The 21,989-nt window shown below is 45.2% G+C and overlaps 1 protein-coding gene across 2 annotated transcripts in view; it reads right to left on the bottom strand.

Moving 5' to 3' along the window:
- Positions 1–19,537, bottom strand: part of LOC140076219 (transforming growth factor beta-1-induced transcript 1 protein-like) — an 89,982-nt gene extending 70,445 nt beyond the window's left edge. The window contains exons 1-5 of one of the 2 annotated variants that reach the window (XM_072122730.1): positions 19,447–19,537; positions 14,550–14,597; positions 14,345–14,466; positions 14,200–14,264; positions 6,333–6,442 (exon numbers count right to left, since the gene is read on the bottom strand). In XM_072122730.1, coding sequence (XP_071978831.1) covers positions 6,333–6,442; positions 14,200–14,264; positions 14,345–14,466; positions 14,550–14,562 — 310 coding nt within the window. In that variant the 5' untranslated portion in view covers positions 14,563–14,597; positions 19,447–19,537. The other variant, XM_072122731.1, reaches the window with a different exon arrangement.
- Positions 19,538–21,989: the final 2,452 nt, after the last annotated feature.

Here is a 21,989-nt window from a genome sequence, read left to right as displayed (position 1 = left end):
GGGCTTCTATGCAGACGCATGCGAAGTGTAACCCGCACCCGGTGTCTTGTATTGTCCAAATGCTGAAGGAATCCAAGCGTTACATGTGACCCCGTGTTACGTGTGACCGCAGCCTCAGTATTACCAGCATACCCCGCGTTACGTGTGACCCCAGCTTCAGTATTACCAGCATACCCCGCGTTACATGTGACCGCAGCCTCAGTATTACCAGCATACCCCGCGTTACGTGTGACCCCAGGCTCAGTATTACCAGTATACCCCGCGTTACATGTGACCGCAGCCTCAGTATTACCAGCATACCCCGTGTTACGTGTGACCGCAGCCTCAGTATTACCAGCATACCCCGCGTTACGTGTGACCGCAGCCTCAGTATTACCAGCATACCCCGCGTTACGTGTGACCGCAGCCTCAGTATTACCAGCATACCCCGCGTTACGTGTGACCGCAGCCTCAGTATTACCAGCATACCCCGCGTTATGTGTGACCGCAGCCTCAGTATTACCAGCATACCCCGTGTTACGTGTGACCGCAGCCTCAGTATTACCAGCATACCCCGTGTTACGTGTGACCCCAGCTTCAGTATTACCAGCATACCCCGCGTTACGTGTGACCGCAGCCTCAGTATTACCAGCATACCCCGTGTTACGTGTGACCCCAGGCTCAGTATTACCAGCATACCCCGCGTTACGTGTGACCGCAGCCTCAGTATTACCAGCATAACCCGCGTTACATGTGACCCCAGCCTCAGTATTACCAGCATACCCCGCGTTACGTGTGACCCCAGCTTCAGTATTACCAGCATACCCCGCGTTACGTGTGACCCCAGGCTCAGTATTACCAGCATACCCCGCGTTACGTGCGACCGCAGCCTCAGTAATACCAGCATACCCCGCGTTACGTGTGACCGCAGCCTCAGTATTACCAGCATACCCCGCGTTACGTGTGACCGCAGCCTCAGTATTACCAGCATACCCCGCGTTACGTGTGACCCAAGGCTCAGTATTATCAGCATACCCCGCATTACATGTGACCACAGCCTCAGTATTACCAGCATACCCCGCGTTACGTGTGACCACAGCCTCAGTATTACCAGCAAACCCAGCGTTACGTGTGACCACAGCCTCAGTATTACCAGCATAGCCCACGTTACGTGTGACCGTAGCCTCTGTATTACCAGCATACCCCGTGTTACATGTGACTACAGCCTCAGTATTACCAGCATACCCCGCGTTACGTGTGACCGCAGCCTAAGTATTACCAGCATACCCCGTGTTACTTGTGACCGCAGCCTCAGTATTGTCAGCATACCCTGCGTTACGTGTGACCGCAGCCTCAGTATTACCAGCATACCCTGCATTACGTGTGACCGCAGCCTCAGTATTACCTGCATACCCCGTGTTACATGTGACCGTAGCCTCTGTATTACCAGCATACCCCGCGTTACGTGTGACCCCAGGCTCAGTATTACCAGCATACCCCGCATTACGTGTGACCCCAGGCTCAGTATTACCAGCATACCCCGCGTTACGTGTGACCCCAGGCTCAGTATTACCAGCATACCCCGCGTTACGTGCGACCCCAGGCTCAGTATTACCAGCATACCCCGCGTTACGTGCGACCCCAGGCTCAGTATTACCAGCATACCCCGCGTTACGTGCGACCCCAGGCTCAGTATTACCAGCATACCCCGCGTTACGTGCGACCCCAGGCTCAGTATTACCAGCATACCCCGCGTTACGTGTGACCCCAGGCTCAGTATTACCAGCATACCCCGCGTTACGTGTGACCCCAGGCTCAGTATTACCAGCATACCCCGCGTTACGTGTGACCCCAGGCTCAGTATTACCAGCATACCCCGCGTTACGTGTGACCCCAGGCTCAGTATTACCAGCATACCCCGCATTACGGGTGACCCCAGGCTCAGTGTTACCAGCATACCCCGCGTTATGTGTGACCGCAGCCTCAGTGTTACCAGCATACCCCGTGTTACGGGTGACCCCAGGCTCAGTGTTACCAGCATACCCCGCGTTACGGGTGACCCCAGGCTCAGTATTACCAGCATACCCCGCGTTACGTGTGACCGCAGCCTCAGTATTACCAGCATACCCCGCGTTATGTGTGACCGCAGCCTCAGTATTACCAGCATACCCCGCATTACGGGTGACCGCAGCCTCAGTATTACCAGCATACCCCGCGTTACGTGTGATCCCAGGCTCAGTATTACCAGCATACCCCGCGTTACGTGTGACCACAGCCTCAGTATTACCAGCATACCCCGCGTTACGTGTGACCACAGCCTCAGTATTACCAGCAAACCCAGCGTTACGTGTGACCACAGCCTCAGTATTACCAGCATAGCCCACGTTACGTGTGATCCCAGGCTCAGTATTACCAGCATACCCCGCGTTATGTGTGACCGCAGCCTCGGTATTACCAACAAAACCCCCCCCACCCGTCATGGTGTCCAAAATGCAGATTCATCACCATTTCAATGAAAAGCTTCTTCACTTCACATATCACTGAAAATGTCAGCTTCTCCAGCTCCGTACATCAAAGTTTAAAAACAAGTAAGAGGTGTTTTTTAAATGATGTAAAACTGAGCCTGTAATAAAAATAATGCAACTTTTTTTTGTCATTTATACCACATTTGGAATTTTTCTCCAGCTTCCTAGTACCCTGCACGTAAAATTAACCCTTCAAGGGTTAAAGGCCAGACCATTTTCATCTTTGATTTTCCATTTTTACCTCCCCGTCTTTAAATATCCATAACAGTGTTATTTCCATGTACAGAGCTGTATGAGGCTTGTTTTCTGCATAACAAATTGTACTTCTTAGTGATGGTATTTTATATTCTATGTCACGGACTGGAAAGCAGGAAAAAATCCCAATGCGGTAAAATTAACCAAAAAAAACGCACTTACGCAATTTTCTTGTGGGCTACGTATGTATGGCTTTCACTGTATGCTCCAAATCATACCTCCCCTTAAATCCTTGGGTAAGTGTGATCACGAGGACACCGAAGTCATAAAGCTTTTATTCAGTTTTTATATAAAAAATGAAAACCTTTGGTACAAAAAAAAAATGTCTTAAAGGGGTTTTCCCACGAAGACGGGATAGGGCCTAACTTACTGATCAGTGGGGTCTCAGTGCTGAGGGGTCCAACCGACCTTTTTTTACTGTATTTTTAGACCGTAAGGGTTTCTCGTTCCTACCATTTACTGCAATATAACTGCATTGCAATATGTGGCCACCAGGATGAAAGCCTGTATGCAAATGATCCTGAGGGGCTCCAGGCTCCTCCACAAGTGTTAATGGAGCCTGGAGCCCCTCAGGCTTATTTGCTTACAGCCCTTCATCCTGGTGGTAGATGTCCTTTAACTGCTCACAGTGGCATTTTGTAGGTTAATACCTGTGATTGGTACCAGCAATCCATTTAGGGGGATATTCATCGGCCAGGCCCCCATGTGTTGCCGGATACCTGGAGAGACTTGGGGTGTTGTCACACGTTGTCACATCGGAATCACAACCATAAGATGTGAGAGCACCCTGAGGCCTCTTGACCAAGCACAATGACATACTCATGTGTGCCCCCTCTGGCCGGATCGGCTCTTCTTTTAGCTTCTTATTCCCTTGTTTTTACAAAAAAAAAGTTTTTTAATTATGCAAATGAGCCTGAAGCCTCAGGCTTCATAGGCCTTAATGGAACCTAGAGCCCCTCAGACTAATTTGCATAATTTTGAAAGCCCTTTTTTCTTAAAAACAAGGGCATAACAACCTTAAAGAAGAGCAGATCCTGCCATAGGGGGCACACACCAGTATGTCTGTATGTTTGGTTTACAATCCTTGATCTGCTGATAGATGTCCTTTAAGAGGTTAAATACTGATTCCAGGAAGTTAAACAAGCCTCAGGCCCCATTCACACGTTGCAGTTCTTGATCTGTTTTAATTCCATTTAAAAACGTAACAGGGAGGGGCTCATTCCAGAACAAAAGTGTTTCATTAGAAAGACATATGTGTTCTGGCAGAGCCCCTCCCTTTTGCGGTTTCCAATGCAGTTAAAACTCATCAAAAACAAAAAGTGTGCACGGGGCCTGAGGCTTGTTTTCTGCAGGACTGTTGTACACGTCCCCATTCACTTCTATGGGCTCATGCACATGGCTGTGAATTTCACAGCCCTGTTTATAAGCCGACTGCCTGAGCTGCAAATGACAGAGCAGGTCCTAACCATGTTTGTGGTTCAGGCTATTATTATGTACTTACATCCCGATGACAAGCCACCCTCATACAATTCCATGGGACCATTGTTTCCATCCCAAGAACTGCAAAAGTGTAGTGTGCAGGAAGCCTGAGGCTGCGTTCACACATTGCGTTTTTTTTGTTGCAGAAATTTAAAGTTTGTCTGCTGAATGGACATGCAATCAAATGGAAGAGGAACAGATCGTCTTTCCAAAGCATTGAATATGCAACAAAAAACGCAATGTGCGAACATGGCTACAGGCTGCATTCACACCTTGCATTTGCAGCACGTTCAGAAACGCAATGAAAATATACATGGAGGTGGCTAGCACGTATCAATGAAGCAGCTGGTGGGCCCCCAGAATTAATTTCACTGGTGGGCCCTTGGGACCCCAGTCCGACCCTGTGTATATATGTCTGTATATGTAGATATGTGTGTGTGTGTATATATATGTGTGTGCCTTTGAAAATGCCTTTATTGATAAGGTGAAACGTTGTATTGCTACTATGGTGGAATAAAACACAAGATTTTTTTCACTGAACGGAGTGCTGCCTCATCGCTGTGTTTGCTATCGTGGTGGGCTCGGTCTGAGCCCGTTGGGAGGATTTTTGCACCCGATTTTGCCCCGTGCACGGTGCTGCTCCATACCGGAACTTTGTCTGTGTATGTATATATGTGTATGTATATATGTGTGTATATGTGTATATGTACAGGCGGTCCCCTACTTAAGAACACTCGACTTACATACGACCCCTAGTTACAAACGGACCTCTGGATATTGGTAATTTACTGTACTTTAGTCCTAGGCTACAAAAAATCCAATTGTCACAAAGACCAAAAAAGTTCTGGCTGGGATTACAATGATAAAATATACAGTTCCGACTTACATACATGTGTGTGTATATATACTGTATATATGTGTGTGTATGTATATATGTGTGTATGTATGTATGTGTGTATATGTGTATGTGTATATATATGTGTGTGTGTGTATATATATACTGTATATATGTGTGTATGTATATATGTATATATCAATGTGTGTATGTATATATCTGTGTGTATATATGTGTGTGTATGTATATATGTGTGTATATGTATATATGTGTGTATATGTATATATGTGTGTATATGTATATATGTGTGTATGTATATATGTGTGTATATGTATATATGTGTGTATATGTGTATATGTGTGTATATGTGTGTATATGTGTATATGTATATATGTGTGTGTATGTATATATGTGTGTATGTATATATGTGTGTATATGTGTATATGTATATATGTGTGTATGTATGTATATGTGTATATGTATATATCTGTGTGTATATATGTGTGTGTATGTGTATATGTATATATCTGTGTGTATATATGTGTGTGTATGTGTATATATATATATATATATATATATGTGTGTGTATGTATATATGTATATATTTGTGTGTATCTATATATATATATGTTATTTATTTTTATTTTATTAAAATATATTTCCTGATTTTAAAGGTGATATCTAATTAATGGCCCCCATTACTAATTCCCAGAGCTATTGTTAGCAAGCTAAAAAAGCTAACACTGACCCCCTTATCATAACCCTGGTACCCTCCGTGGTGCTGGGAAGAGCGGGGTACTGTTCAGTACCGAACCATCTATAGATGATGAGGTAATGGGGGCTGCAGGCTTGTATTATTGGGTGCTGCTGCTATATTGTATCGGGCTGGATACTGTAGGCCCGTATATATCATTGTTAGCCCAGTAATGACATAAAAAGCTGGATAATTACCTAATAAAACGACTTTTATGTGTGCTAAGTGGGCATAGGATGAGAGAGGGTGCAGGCGAGGTTTACTATGGGGTCACTGATGATAATAGACAAGCCAAGAGATACCACATGACAGGGAAAGGGGCTGACTGATAGATGGATGTGAGCTGTGCTGGGGTCTGCTGGTTACTCACTATCCACCCTTTCAGGTTCTCTAATATAATAATGGACATCTCAGAGATTCTAAATATGGGGTAGAAACATCCAAGTACAAAAAGCGGGAATATGAGGCAATTATTAGAAAATATACCATACAATAATATCCATACCCGTTATATTAAATTGGGTGGCATTGAGCTCATTGAGCAGACGATCCAGCTCACACAGACCTCCCCCAACACTGGAGGACCCGGGCGGGGGGGCGCACTTCTTCACTGTGCTACAAAGACCAGAGGAAAGGGAAAGCGTCACCAAAATATATCCAGCAAGAGCAGGACGAATAATAGACAGACACAACTCTACAGGGATGTCTGTGCAACATCTCGTTTATATATCACTATGTAGACATAAAGCATAGACATCTACTGACCATACATGATCCCCTCCCCCCCCTCGTACAATGACCTCTATATAGATAACACTGACCCATCATTACATCACTACTGACAATAGATGATGTCACAGCTTATCCCCTCCCCCCCCTCGTACAATGACCTCTATATAGATAACACTGACCCATCATTACATCACTACTGACAATAGATGATGTCACAGCTTATCTCCTCCCCCCCCTCGTACAATGACCTCTATATAGATAACACTGACCCATCATTACATCACTACTGACAATAGATGATGTCACAGCTTATCTCCTCCTCCCTGTACAATGACCTCTATATAGATTACACTGACCCATCATTACATCACTACTGACAATAGATGATGTCACAGCTTATCTCCTCCTCCTCCCTGTACAATGACCTCTATATAGATAACAATGACCCATCATTACATCACTACTGACAATAGATGATGTCACAGCTTATCTCCTCCCCCTTCCTGTACAATGACCTCTATATAGATAACACTGACCCATCATTACATCACTACTGACAATAGATGATGTCACAGCTTATCTCCTCCCCCTCCCTGTACAATGACCTCTATATAGATAACACTGACCCATCATTACATCACTACTGACAATAGATGATGTCACAGCTTATCCCCTGCTCCCTGTACAATGACCTCTATATAGATAACACTAACCCATCATTACATCACTACTGACAATAGATGATGTCACAGCTTATCTCCTTCTCCTCCCTGTACAATGACCTCTATATAGATAACAATGACCCATCATTACATCACTACTGACAATAGATGATGTCACAGCTTATCTCCTCCCCCTCCCTGTACAATGACCTCTATATAGATAACACTGACCCATCATTACATCCCTACTGACAATAGATGATGTCACAGCTTATTTCCTCCCCCTCCCTGTACAATGAGCTCTATATAGATAACACTGACCCATCATTACATCACTACTGACAATAGATGATGTCACAGCTTATTTCCTCCCCCTCCCTGTACAAGGACCTCTATATAGATAGCACTGACCCATCATTACATCACTACTGACAATAGATGATGTCACAGCTTATCTCCTCCCCCTCCCTGTACAATGACCTCTATATAGATAACACTAACCCATCATTACATCACTACTGACAATAGATGATGTCACAGCTTATCTCCCCCTCCCTGTACAATGACCTCTATATAGATAACACTGACCCATCATTACATCACTACTGACAATAGATGATGTCACAGCTTGTCTCCTCCTCTCCATGTACAATGACCTCTATATAGATAACACTGACCCATCATTACATCACTACTGACAATAGATGATGTCACAGCTTATCTCCTCCCCCCCTCGTACAATGACCTCTATATAGATAACACTGACCCATCATTACATCACTACTGACAATAGATGATGTCACAGCTTTTCTCATCCCCCTCCCTGTACAATGTCCTCTATATAGATAACACTGACCCATCATTACATCACTACTGACAATAGATGATGTCACAGCTTATCTCCTCCCTGTACAATGACCTCTATATAGATAACACTGACCCATCATTACATCACTACTGACAATAGATGATGTCACAGCTTATCCCCTCCCCCTCCCTGTACAATGACCTCTATATAGATAACACTAACCCATCATTACATCACTTCTGACAATAGATGATGTCACAGCTTATCTCATCCCCCTCCCTGTACAATGACTTCTATATAGATAACACTGACCCATCATTACATCACTACTGACAATAGATGATGTCACAGCTTATCTCATCCCCCTCCCTGTACAATGTCCTCTATATAGATAACACTGACCCATCATTACATCACTACTGACAATAGATGATGTCACAGCTTATCTCCTCCTCCTCCCTGTACAATGACCTCTATATAGATAACACTGACCCATCATTACATCACTACTGACAATAGATGATGTCACAGCTTATCCCCTCCCCCTCCCTGTACAATGACTTCTATATAGATAACACTGACCCATCATTACATCACTACTGACAATAGATGATGTCACAGCTTATCTCCTCCCCCTCCCTGTACAATGACCTCTATATAGATAACACTGACCCATCATTACATCCCTACTGACAATAGATGATGTCACAGCTTATCTCATCCCCCTCCCTGTACAATGTCCTCTATATAGATAACACTGACCCATCATTACATCACTACTGACAATAGATGATGTCACAGCTTATCTCCTCCCCTCCCTGTACAATGACCTCTATATAGATAACAATGACCCATCATTACATCACTACTGACAATAGATGATGTCACAGCTTATCTCCTCCCCCTCCCTGTACAATGACCTCTATATAGATAACACTGACCCATCATTACATCACTACTGACAATAGATGATGTCACAGCTTATCTCCTCCTCCTCCCTGTACAATGACCTCTATATAGATAACACTGACCCATCATTACATCACTACTGACAATAGATGATGTCACAGCTTATCTCATCCCCCTCCCTGTACAATGTCCTCTATATAGATAACACTGACCCATCATTACATCACTACTGACAATAGATGATGTCACAGCTTATCTCATCCCCCTCCCTGTACAATGACCTCTATATAGATAACACTAACCCATCATTACATCACTACTGACAATAGATGATGTCACAGCTTATCTCCTCCCCTCCCTGTACAATGACCTCTATATAGATAACACTGACCCATCATTACATCCCTACTGACAATAGATGATGTCACAGCTTATCTCCTCCCCCTCACTGTACAATGACCTCTATATAGATAACACTGACCCATCATTGCATCACTACTGACAATAGATGATGTCACAGCTTATCTCCTCCCCCTCCCTGTACAATGACCTCTATATAGATAACACTGACCCATCATTACATCACTACTGACAATAGATGATGTCACAGCTTATCCCCTCCCCCTCCCTGTACAGTGACCTCTATATAGAGAACACTGACCCATCATTACATCACTACTGACAATAGATGATGTCACAGCTTATCTCCTCCCCCTCCCTGTACAATGACCTCTATATAGATAACACTGACCCATCATTACATCACTACTGACAATAGATGATGTCACAGCTTATCTCCTCCCCTCCCTGTACAATGACCTCTATATAGATAACACTGACCCATCATTACATCACTACTGACAATAGATGATGTCACAGCTTATCTCCTCCCCCTCCCTGTACAATGACCTCTATATAGATAACACTGACCCATCATTACATCACTACTGACAATAGATGATGTCACAGCTTATCTCCTCCCCCTCCCTGTACAATGACCTCTATATAGATAACACTGACCCATCATTACATCACTACTGACAATAGATGATGTCACAGCTTATCTCCTCCTCCTCCCTGTACAATGACCTCTATATAGATAACACTGACCTATCATTACATCACTACTGACAATAGATGATGTCACAGCTTATCTCCTCTCCCCCTCCCTGTACAATGACCTCTATGTAGATAACACTGACCCATCATTACATCACTACTGACAATAGATGATGTCACAGCTTATCTCCTCTCCCCCTCCCTGTACAATGACCTCTATATAGATAACACTGACCCATCATTACATCACTACTGACAATAGATGATGTCACAGCTTATCTCCTCCTCCCTGTACAATGACCTCTATATAGATAACACTGACCCATCATTACATCACTACTGACAATAGATGATGTCACAGCTTATCTCATCCCCCTCCCTGTACAATGACCTCTATATAGATAACACTGACCCATCATTACATCACTACTGACAATAGATGATGTCACAGCTTATCTCCTCCCCCTCCCTGTACAATGACCTCTATATAGATAACACTGACCCATCATTACATCACTACTGACAATAGATGATGTCACAGCTTATCTCCTCCTCCTCCCTGTACAATGACCTCTATATAGATAACACTGACCCATCATTACATCACTACTTACAATAGATGATGTCACAGCTTATCTCCTCCCCTCCCTGTACAATGACCTCTATATAGATAACACTGACCCATCATTACATCACTACTGACAATAGATGATGTCACAGCTTATCCCCTCCCCCTCCCTGTACAATGACCTCTAAATAGATAACACTGACCCATCATTACATCACTACTGACAATAGATGATGTCACAGCTTATCTCCTCCTCCTCCCTGTACAATGACCTCTATATAGATAACACTGACCCATCATTACATCACTACTGACAATAGATGATGTCACAGCTTATCTCCTCCCCCTCCCTGTACAATGACCTCTATATAGATAACACTGACCCATCATTACATCACTACTGACAATAGATGATGTCACAGCTTATCTCCTCCTCCTCCCTGTACAATGACCTCTATATAGATAACACTGACCCATCATTACATCCCTACTGACAATAGATGATGTCACAGCTTATCTCCTCCCCCTCCCTGTACAATGACCTCTATATAGATAACACTGACCCATCATTACATCACTACTGACAATAGATGATGTCACAGCTTATCTCCTCCCCCTCCCTGTACAATGACCTCTATATAGATAACACTGACCCATCATTACATCACTACTGACAATAGATGATGTCACAGCTTATCTCCTCCCCCTCCCTGTACCATGACCCCTATATAGATAACACTGATCCATCATTACATCACTACTGACAATAGATGATGTCGACAGCTTATCTCTTCCTCCCTGTACAATGACATCTATATAGATAACACTGACCCATCATTACATCCCTACTGACAATAGATGATGTCACAGCTTATTTCCTCCCCCTCCTGTACAATGACCTCTATATAGATAACACTGACCCATCATTACATCACTACTGACAATAGATGATGTCACAGCTTATCTCCTCCCCCTCCCTGTACAATGACCTCTATATAGATAACACTGACCTATCATTACATCACTACTGACAATAGATGATGTCACAGCTTATCTCCTCCTCCCTGTACAATGACCTCTATATAGATAACACTGACCCATCATTACATCACTACTGACAATAGATGATGTCACAGCTTATCTCATCCCCCTCCCTGTACAATGACCTCTATATAGATAACACTAACCCATCATTACATCACTACTGACAATAGATGATGTCACAGCTTATCTCCTCCCTGTACAATGACCTCTATATAGATAACACTGACCCATCATTACATCACTACTGACAATAGATGATGTCACAGCTTATCTCTTCCTCCCTGTACAATGACATCTATATAGATAACACTGACCCATCATTACATCCCTACTGACAATAGATGATGTCACAGCTTATCTCCTCCCCCTCCCTGTACAATGACCTCTATATAGATAACACTGACCCATCATTACATCACTACTGACAATAGATGATGTCACAGCTTATCTCCTCCCCCTCCCTGTACAATGACCTCTATATAGATAACACTGACCCATCATTACATCACTACTGACAATAGATGATGTCACAGCTTATCTCCTCCTCCCTGTACAATGACCTCTATATAGATAACACTGACCCATCATTACATCACTACTGACAATAGATGATGTCACAGCTTATCTCCTCCCCTCCCTGTACAATGACCTCTATATAGATAACACTGACCCATCATTACATCACTACTGACAATAGATGATGTCACAGCTTATCTCCTCCCCTCCCTGTACAATGACCTCTATATAGATAACACTGACCCATCATTACATCACTACTGACAATAGATGATGTCACAGCTTATCCCCTCCCCCTCCCTGTACAATGACCTCTATATAGATAACACTGAACCATCATTACATCACTACTGACAATAGATGATGTCACAGCTTATCTCCTCCCCCTCCCTGTACAATGACCTCTATATAGATAACACTGACCCATCATTACATCACTACTGACAATAGATGATGTCACAGCTTATCTCCTCCCCCTCCCTGTACAATGACCTCTATATAGATAACACTGACCCATCATTACATCACTACTGACAATAGATGATGTCACAGCTTATCTCCTCCTCCTCCCTGTACAATGACCTCTATATAGATAACACTGACCCATCATTACATCACTACTTACAATAGATGATGTCACAGCTTATCTCCTCCCCTCCCTGTACAATGACCTCTATATAGATAACACTGACCCATCATTACATCACTACTGACAATAGATGATGTCACAGCTTATCCCCTCCCCCTCCCTGTACAATGACCTCTAAATAGATAACACTGACCCATCATTACATCACTACTGACAATAGATGATGTCACAGCTTATCTCCTCCTCCTCCCTGTACAATGACCTCTATATAGATAACACTGACCCATCATTACATCACTACTGACAATAGATGATGTCACAGCTTATCTCCTCCCCCTCCCTGTACAATGACCTCTATGTAGATAACACTGACCCATCATTACATCACTACTGACAATAGATGATGTCACAGCTTATCCCCTCCCCCTCCCTGTACAATGACCTCTATATAGATAACACTGACCCATCATTACATCACTACTGACAATAGATGATGTCACAGCTTATCCCCTCCCCCTCCCTGTACAATGACCTCTATATAGATAACACTGAACCATCATTACATCACTACTGACAATAGATGATGTCACAGCTTATTTCCTCCCCCTCCTGTACAATGACCTCTATATAGATAACACTGACCCATCATTACATCACTACTGACAATAGATGATGTCACAGCTTATCTCCTCCCCCTCCCTGTACAATGACCTCTATATAGATAGCACTGACCCATCATTACATCACTACTGACAATAGATGATGTCACAGCTTATCTCCTCCCCCTCCCTGTACAATGACCTCTATATAGATAACACTGACCCATCATTACATCACTACTGACAATAGATGATGTCACAGCTTATCTCCTCCCCCTCCCTGTACAATGACCTCTATATAGATAACACTGACCCATCATTACATCACTACTGACAATAGATGATGTCACAGCTTATCTCCTCCCCCTCCCTGTACAATGTCCTCTAAATAGATAACACTGACCCATCATTACATCACTACTGACAATAGATGATGTCACAGCTTATCCCCTCCCCCTCCCTGTACAGTGACCTCTATATAGAGAACACTGACCCATCATTACATCACTACTGACAATAGATGATGTCACAGCTTATCTCCTCCCCCTCCCTGTACAATGACCTCTATATAGATAACACTGACCCATCATTACATCACTACTGACAATAGATGATGTCACAGCTTATCTCCTCCCCTCCCTGTACAATGACCTCTATATAGATAACACTGACCCATCATTACATCCCTACTGACAATAGATGATGTCACAGCTTATCTCCTCCTCCTCCCTGTACAATGACCTCTATATAGATAACACTGACCCATCATTACATCACTACTGACAATAGATGATGTCACAGCTTATCTCCTCCTCTCCATGTACAATGACCTCTATACATCACATCATTACATCACTTCAGACCATGGTTGCTAATAGGTTCAGACCTGTATAGATGGCTCTTGTCCGTGGGGACGTTCTCTTGATCAGCACTTGTAAACGTCGGGGCTGTCTGAAATTAGAGAAAGGTAGAATATAAAGTACACAGGATCTCTGTTTGGGGAGGCGAGACATTACTGTAGATGACCTCACCTTTGGGTCGTATGGTGGTGGCAGAGGTCGCTGTTCACACATTTCAGAGTTTTCTTGGGAATCCGTTAACAAGACAGGGCAACGTGTTGGAGATGTTACCTGCAGGTCAGCGAGGAGGGCATCTGCAGGCGACAAAGGGGCCACTGACCATAAGTACCTGGACTTATGCTCTAATACACAGGAAGTCATCAGTAGCTCAACTCACCCAAATCCTCCATCGCTCCCAAATAGCCGCACCAAACTCAAACCCGTTCTGATGGAGGCACAAAAATATTCCAAGTCAGGCAAGAGAACTAGCGAGATGGAGAGTGCAATAGAAGAGACAGCAGGAGTAATCAAGAGAGTGCCGATAAGAGATGAGCAGTGTACAGTGTAAAAAGAGACAGCTGGAGTCATCAAGAGAGTGCCGATAAGAGATGAGCAGTGTACAGTGTAAAAAGAGACACCTGGAGTCATCGAGAGAGTGCCGATAAGAGATGAGGAGTGTACAGTGTAAAAAGAGACAGCTGGAGTCATCAAGAGAGTGCCGATAAGAGATGAGGAGTGTACAGTGTAAAAAGAGACAACTTGAGTCATCGAGAGAGTGCCGATAAGAGATGAGCAGTGTACAGTGTAAAAAGAGACAGCTGGAGTCATCAAGAGAGTGCCGATAAGAGATGAGCAGTGTACAGTGTAAAAAGAGACACCTGGAGTCATCGAGAGAGTGCCGATAAGAGATGAGGAGTGTACAGTGTAAAAAGAGACAGCTGGAGTCATCAAGAGAGTGCCGATAAGAGATGAGGAGTGTACAGTGTAAAAAGAGACAGCTGGAGTCATCAAGAGAGTGCCGATAAGAGATGAGCAGTGTACAGTGTAAAAAGAGACAGCTGGAGTCATCAAGAGAGTGCCGATAAGAGATGAGCAGTGTACAGTGTAAAAAGAGACAGCTGGAGTCATCAAGAGAGTGCCGATAAGAGATGAGGAGTGTACAGTGTAAAAAGAGACAGCTGGAGTCATCGAGAGAGTGCCGATAAGAGATGAGGAGTGTACAGTGTAAAAAGAGACAGCTGGAGTCATCAAGAGAGTGCCGATAATAGATGAGCAGTGTACAGTGTAAAAAGAGACAGCTGCAGTCATCAAGAGAGTGCCGATAAGAGATGAGGAGTGTACAGTGTAAAAAGAGACAGCTGGAGTCATCAAGAGAGTGCCGATAAGAGATGAGGAGTGTACAGTGTAAAAAGAGACAGCTGGAGTCATCGAGAGAGTGCCGATAAGAGATGAGGAGTGTACAGTGTTAAAAGAGACAGCTGGAGTCATCAAGAGAGTGCCGATAAGAGATGAGCAGTGTACAGTGTAAAAAGAGACAGCTGCAGTCATCAAGAGAGTGCCGATAAGAGATGAGGAGTGTACAGTGTAAAAAGAGACAGCTGGAGTCATCAAGAGAGTGCCGATAAGAGATGAGGAGTGTACAGTGTAAAAAGAGACAGCTGGAGTCATCGAGAGAGTGCCGATAAGAGATGAGCAGTGTACAGTGTAAAAAGAGACAGCTGGAGTCATCAAGAGAGTGCCGATAAGAGATGAGGAGTATACAGTGTAAAAAGAGACAGCTGCAGTCATCAAGAGAGTGCCGATAAGAGATGAGCAGTGTACAGTGTAAAAAGAGACAGCTGGAGTCATCGAGAGAGTGCCGATAAGAGATGAGGAGTGTACAGTGTAAAAAGAGACAGCTGGAGTCATCAAGAGAGTGCCGATAAGAGATGAGGAGTGTACAGTGTAAAAAGAGACAGCTGGAGTCATCAAGAGAGTGCCGATAAGAGATGAGCAGTGTACAGTGTAAAAAGAGACAGCTGCAGTCATCAAGAGAGTGCCGATAAGAGATGAGGAGTGTACAGTGTAAAAAGAGACAGCTGGAGTCATCAAGAGAGTGCCGATAAGAGATGAGGAGTGTACAGTGTAAAAAGAGACAGCTGGAGTCATCAAGAGAGTGCCGATAAGAGATGAGCAGTGTACAGTGTAAAAAGAGACAGCTGGAGTCATCAAGAGAGTGCCGATAAGAGATGAGGAGTGTACAGTGTAAAAAGAGACAGCTGGAGTCACCAAGAGAGTGCCGATAAGAGATGAGGAGTATACAGTGTAAAAAGAGACAGCTGGAGTCATCAAGAGAGTGCCGATAAGAGATGAGGAGTGTACAGTGTAAAAAGAGACAGCTGGAGTCATCAAGAGAGTGCCGATAAGAGATGAGGAGTGTACAGTGTAAAAAGAGACAGCTGGAGTCATCAAGAGAGTGCCGATAAGAGATGAGGAGTGTACAGTGTAAAAAGAGACAGCTGGAGTCATCGAGAGAGTGCCGATAAGAGATCAGGAGAATACAGTGTAAAAAGAGACAGCTGCAGTCATCAAGAGAGTGCCGATAAGAGATGAGGAGTGTACAGTGTAAAAAAAGACAGCTGAAGTCATCAAGAGAGTGCCGATAAGAGATGAGGAGTGTACAGTGTAAAAAGAGACAGCTGGAGTCATCAAGAGAGTGCCGATAAGAGATGAGGAGTATACAGTGTAAAAAGAGACAGCTGGAGTCATCAAGAGAGTGCCGATAAGAGATGAGGAGTGTACAGTGTAAAAAGAGACAGCTGCAGTCATCAAGAGAGTGCCGATAAGAGATGAGGAGTGTACAGTGTAAAAAGAGACAGCTGCAGTCATCAAGAGAGTGCCGATAAGAGATGAGGAGTATACAGTGTAAAAAGAGACAGCTGCAGTCATCAAGAGAGTGCCGATAAGAGATGAGGAGTGTACAGTGTAAAAAGAGACAGCTGGAGTCATCGAGAGAGTGCCGATAAGAGATGAGCAGTGTACAGTGTAAAAAGAGACAGCTGGAGTCATCGAGAGAGTGCCGATAAGAGATGAGGAGTGTACAGTGTAAAAAGAGACAGCTGGAGTCATCAAGAGAGTGCCGATAAGAGATGAGCAGTGTACAGTGTAAAAAGAGACAGCTGGAGTCATCAAGAGAGTGCCGATAAGAGATGAGGAGTGTACAGTGTAAAAAGAGACAGCTGGAGTCATCAAGAGAGTGCCGATAAGAGATGAGGAGTGTACAGTGTAAAAAGAGACAGCTGCAGTCATCAAGAGAGTGCCGATAAGAGATGAAGAGTGTACAGTGTAAAAAGAGACAACTTGAGTCATCGAGAGAGTGCCGATAAGAGATGAGCAGTGTACAGTGTAAAAAGAGACAGCTGGAGTCATCGAGAGAGTGCCGATAAGAGATGAGCAGTATACAGTGTAAAAAGAGACAGCTGGAGTCATCAAGAGAGTGCCGATAAGAGATGAAGAGTGTACAGTGTAAAAAGAGACAGCTGGAGTCATCAAGAGAGTGCCGATAAGAGATGAGGAGTGTACAGTGTAAAAAGAGACAGCTGCAGTCATCAAGAGAGTGCTGATAAGAGATGAGCAGTGTACAGTGTAAAAAGAGACAGCTGGAGTCATCAAGAGAGTGCCGATAAGAGATGAGGAGTGTACAGTGTAAAAAGAGACAGCTGGAGTCATCAAGAGAGTGCCGATAAGAGATGAGGAGTGTACAGTGTAAAAAGAGACAGCTGGAGTCATCGAGAGAGTGCCGATAAGAGATGAGCAGTGTACAGTGTAAAAAGAGACAGCTGGAGTCATCGAGAGAGTGCCGATAAGAGATGAGCAGTATACAGTGTAAAAAGAGACAGCTGGAGTCATCAAGAGAGTGCCGATAAGAGATGAAGAGTGTACAGTGTAAAAAGAGACAGCTGGAGTCATCAAGAGAGTGCCGATAAGAGATGAGGAGTGTACAGTGTAAAAAGAGACAGCTGCAGTCATCAAGAGAGTGCTGATAAGAGATGAGCAGTGTACAGTGTAAAAAGAGACAGCTGGAGTCATCAAGAGAGTGCCGATAAGAGATGAGGAGTGTACAGTGTAAAAAGAGACAGCTGGAGTCATCAAGAGAGTGCCGATAAGAGATGAGCAGTGTACAGTGTAAAAAGAGACAGCTGGAGTCATCAAGAGAGTGCCGATAAGAGATGAGGAGTGTACAGTGTAAAAAGAGACAGCTGAAGTCCTCAAGAGAGTGCCGATAAGAGATGAGCAGTATACAGTGTAAAAAGAGACAGCTGGAGTCATCAAGAGAGTGCCGATAAGAGATGAGCAGTGTACAGTGTAAAAAGAGACAGCTGGAGTCATCAAGAGAGTGCCGATAATAGATGAGCAGTGTACAGTGTAAAAAGAGACAGCTGGAGTCATCAAGAGAGTGCCGATAAGAGATGAGCAGTATACAGTGTAAAAAGAGACAGCTGGAGTCATTAAGAGAGTGCCGATAAGAGATGAGGAGTATACAGTGTAAAAAGAGACAGCTGGAGTCATCAAGAGAGTGCCGATAAGAGATGAGGAGTATACAGTGTAAAAAGAGACAGCTGGAGTCATCAAGAGAGTGCCGATAAGAGATGAGCAGTGTACAGTGTAAAAAGAGACAGCTGGAGTCATCAAGAGAGTGCCGATAAGAGATGAGGAGTGTACAGTGTAAAAAGAGACAGCTGGAGTCATCGAGAGAGTGCCGATAAGAGATGAGCAGTGTACAGTGTAAAAAGAGACAGCTGGAGTCATCAAGAGAGTGCCGATAAGAGATGAGGAGTGTACAGTGTAAAAAGAGACAGCTGGAGTCATCAAGAGAGTGCCGATAAGAGATGAGGAGTGTACAGTGTAAAAAGAGACAGCTGCAGTCATCAAGAGAGTGCCGATAAGAGATGAGGAGTGTACAGTGTAAAAAGAGACAGCTGCAGTCATCAAGAGAGTGCCGATAAGAGATGAGGAGTGTACAGTGTAAAACGAGACTATTGTAACAAAGAGAGTGCAGTACAGGAAAAGAGAGACAGAGCGTTTGGTCCAGTCTGGAGAGGATGAGAGTGCAGAACGATAAGGCTCCTGCCCTCCATCTCTGGTAACGCAGGGACCGACTTACAACAATCTCATTTCTTCTGATGACAACAAAGGAAAATAAGAGCCGGACTAAAGAGAATAGAGAAGAATAACCAGTGCAAAAGAGAGACACTTAGAAGAGGTGATAGAGAGCACAGACCATAGAATTAGACAGCTGGCAGAGGAGAACATACTTGGGGTGGTAGTGTGGAGGAGAATGTGAGCGCAGAGGGCAGGAATGAGGATGGAGTGTGGGATTGGGAGGGATTCACTTCTCCTTTTCTCCTTTTATGGGTAACAGAAGTCTCTTCTACGGAGCAGATATAAACACTGCGGAATAGAGGAAACCATGTGCCGAGAGGAGAGACCGCATGACAAATAGGGGCTAAGGGAGAGACCGCATGAAAACCAGGGACCAAGAGAGAGACAGCATGACAACCAGGGGCCAAGAGAGAGACAGCATGACAACCAGGGGCTAAGGGAGAGACCGCATGACAACCAGGGGCTAAGAGACAGACAGCATGAAAACCAGGGGCCAAGAGAGAGACAGCATGACAACCAGGGGCTAAGGGAGAGACAGCCTGAATACCAGGGGCTAAGGGAGAGACAGCCTGAATACCAGGGGCCAAGAGAGAGACAGCATGACAACCAGGGGCTAAGAGAGAGACCGCATGACAACCAGGGGCTAAGGGAGAGACCGCATGACAACCAGGGACCAAGAGAGAGACAGCATGACAACCAGGGGCCAAGAGAGAGACAGCCTGAAAACCAGGGGCTAAGGGAGAGACCGCATGAAAACCAGGGACCAAGAGAGAGACAGCATGACAACCAGGGGCCAAGAGAGAGACAGCATGACAACCAGGGGCCAAGAGAGAGACAGCATGACAACCAGGGGCTAAGGGAGAGACCGCATGACAACCAGGGGCTAAGAGAGAGACAGCATGAAAACCAGGGGCCAAGAGAGAGACAGCATGACAACCAGGGGCTAAGGGAGAGACCGCATGACAACCAGGGGCTAAGAGAGAGACAGCATGAAAACCAGGGACCAAGAGAGAGACAGCATGACAACCAGGGGCCAAGAGAGAGACAGCATGACAACCAGGGGCCAAGAGAGAGACAGCATGACAACCAGGGGCCAAGAGAGAGACAGCATGACAACCAGGGGCTAAGGGAGAGACCGCATGACAACCAGGGGCCTTAGGGAGAGACCGCATGACAACCAGGGGCTAAGGGAGAGACAGCCTGAAAACCAGGGGCTAAGAGAGAGACAGCCTGAAAACCAGGGACCAAGAGAGAGACAGCATGAAAACCAGGGGCTAAGGGAGAGACCGCATGAAAACCAGGGACCAAGAGAGAGACAGCATGACAACCAGGGGCCAAGAGAGAGACAGCATGACAACCAGGGGCTAAGGGAGAGACCGCATGACAACCAGGGGCTAAGGGAGAGACCGCATGACAACCAGGGACCAAGAGAGAGACAGCCTGAAAACCAGGGGCTAAGGGAGAGACCGCATGAAAACCAGGGACCAAGAGAGAGACAGCATGAAAACCAGGGACTAAGAGAGAGACAGCCTGAATACCAGGGACTAAGAGAGAGAGACAGCCTGAAAACCAGGGGCCAAGAGAGAGACAGCCTGAAAACCAGGGGCTAAGGGAGAGACAGCCTGAAAACCAGGGACTAAGAGAGAGACAGCCTGAAAACCAGGGGCTGAGGGAGAGGCAGCCTGACAAATAGGGGCTAAGGGAGAGACAGCATGACAACCAGGGGCTAAGAGAGAGACAGCCTGACAACCAGGGGCTAAGAGAGAGACAGCCTGACAACCAGGGGCTAAGGGAGAGACCGCATGACAACCAGGGGCCAAGAGAGAGACAGCATGACAACCAGGGGCTAAGGGAGAGACCGCATGACAAATAGGGGCCAAGAGAGAGACAGCATGACAAATAGGGGCTAAGGGAGAGACCGCCTGACAACCAGGGGCTAAGGGAGAGACCGCATGACAACAAGGGGCTAAGAGAGAGACAGCCTGACAACAAGGGGCTAAGGGGGAGACAGCCTGCAAACATGGGACTAAGAGAGAGACAGCCTGAAAATCAGGGGCTAAGAGAGAGACAGCCTGAATACCAGGGGCCAAGAAAGAGACAGCCTGAAAACCAGGGGCTAAGGGAGAGACAGCCTGAAAACCAGGGGCCAAGAGAGAGACAGCCTGAAAACCAGGGGCTAAGGGAGAGACCGCCTGAAAACCAGGGACTAAGAGAGAGAGACAGCCTGAAAACCAGGGGCTAAGAGAGAGACAGCCTGAAAACCAGGGGCTAAGGGAGAGACAGCCTGAAAACCAGGGGCCAAGAGAGAGACAGCCTAAAAAACCAGGGGCTAAGGGAGAGACAGCCTGAAAACCAGGGGCCAAGAGAGAGAGACAGCCTGAAAACCAGGGGCTAAGGGAGAGACAGCCTGAAAACCAGGGGCCAAGAGAGAGACAGCCTGAAAACCAGGGGCTAAGGGAGAGACAGCCTGAAAACCAGGGGCCAAGAGAGAGAGACAGCCTGAAAACCAGGGGCTAAGGGAGAGACCGCCTGAAAACCAGGGACTAAGAGAGAGAGACAGCCTGAAAACCAGGGGCTAAGAGAGAGACAGCCTGAAAACCAGGGGCCAAGAAAGAGACAGCCTGAAAACCAGGGGCTAAGGGAGAGACAGCATGAAAACCAGGGGCTAAGGGAGAGACAGCCTGAAAACCAGGGG

The sequence above is a fragment of the Engystomops pustulosus genome, chromosome 8 (assembly GCF_040894005.1).
Source record: "Engystomops pustulosus chromosome 8, aEngPut4.maternal, whole genome shotgun sequence".
In the NCBI taxonomy this organism is placed as follows: domain Eukaryota; kingdom Metazoa; phylum Chordata; class Amphibia; order Anura; family Leptodactylidae; genus Engystomops; species Engystomops pustulosus.
Note: the sequence above shows the minus strand (reverse complement) of the source record. Positions and strands in the feature narration are given on the sequence as shown.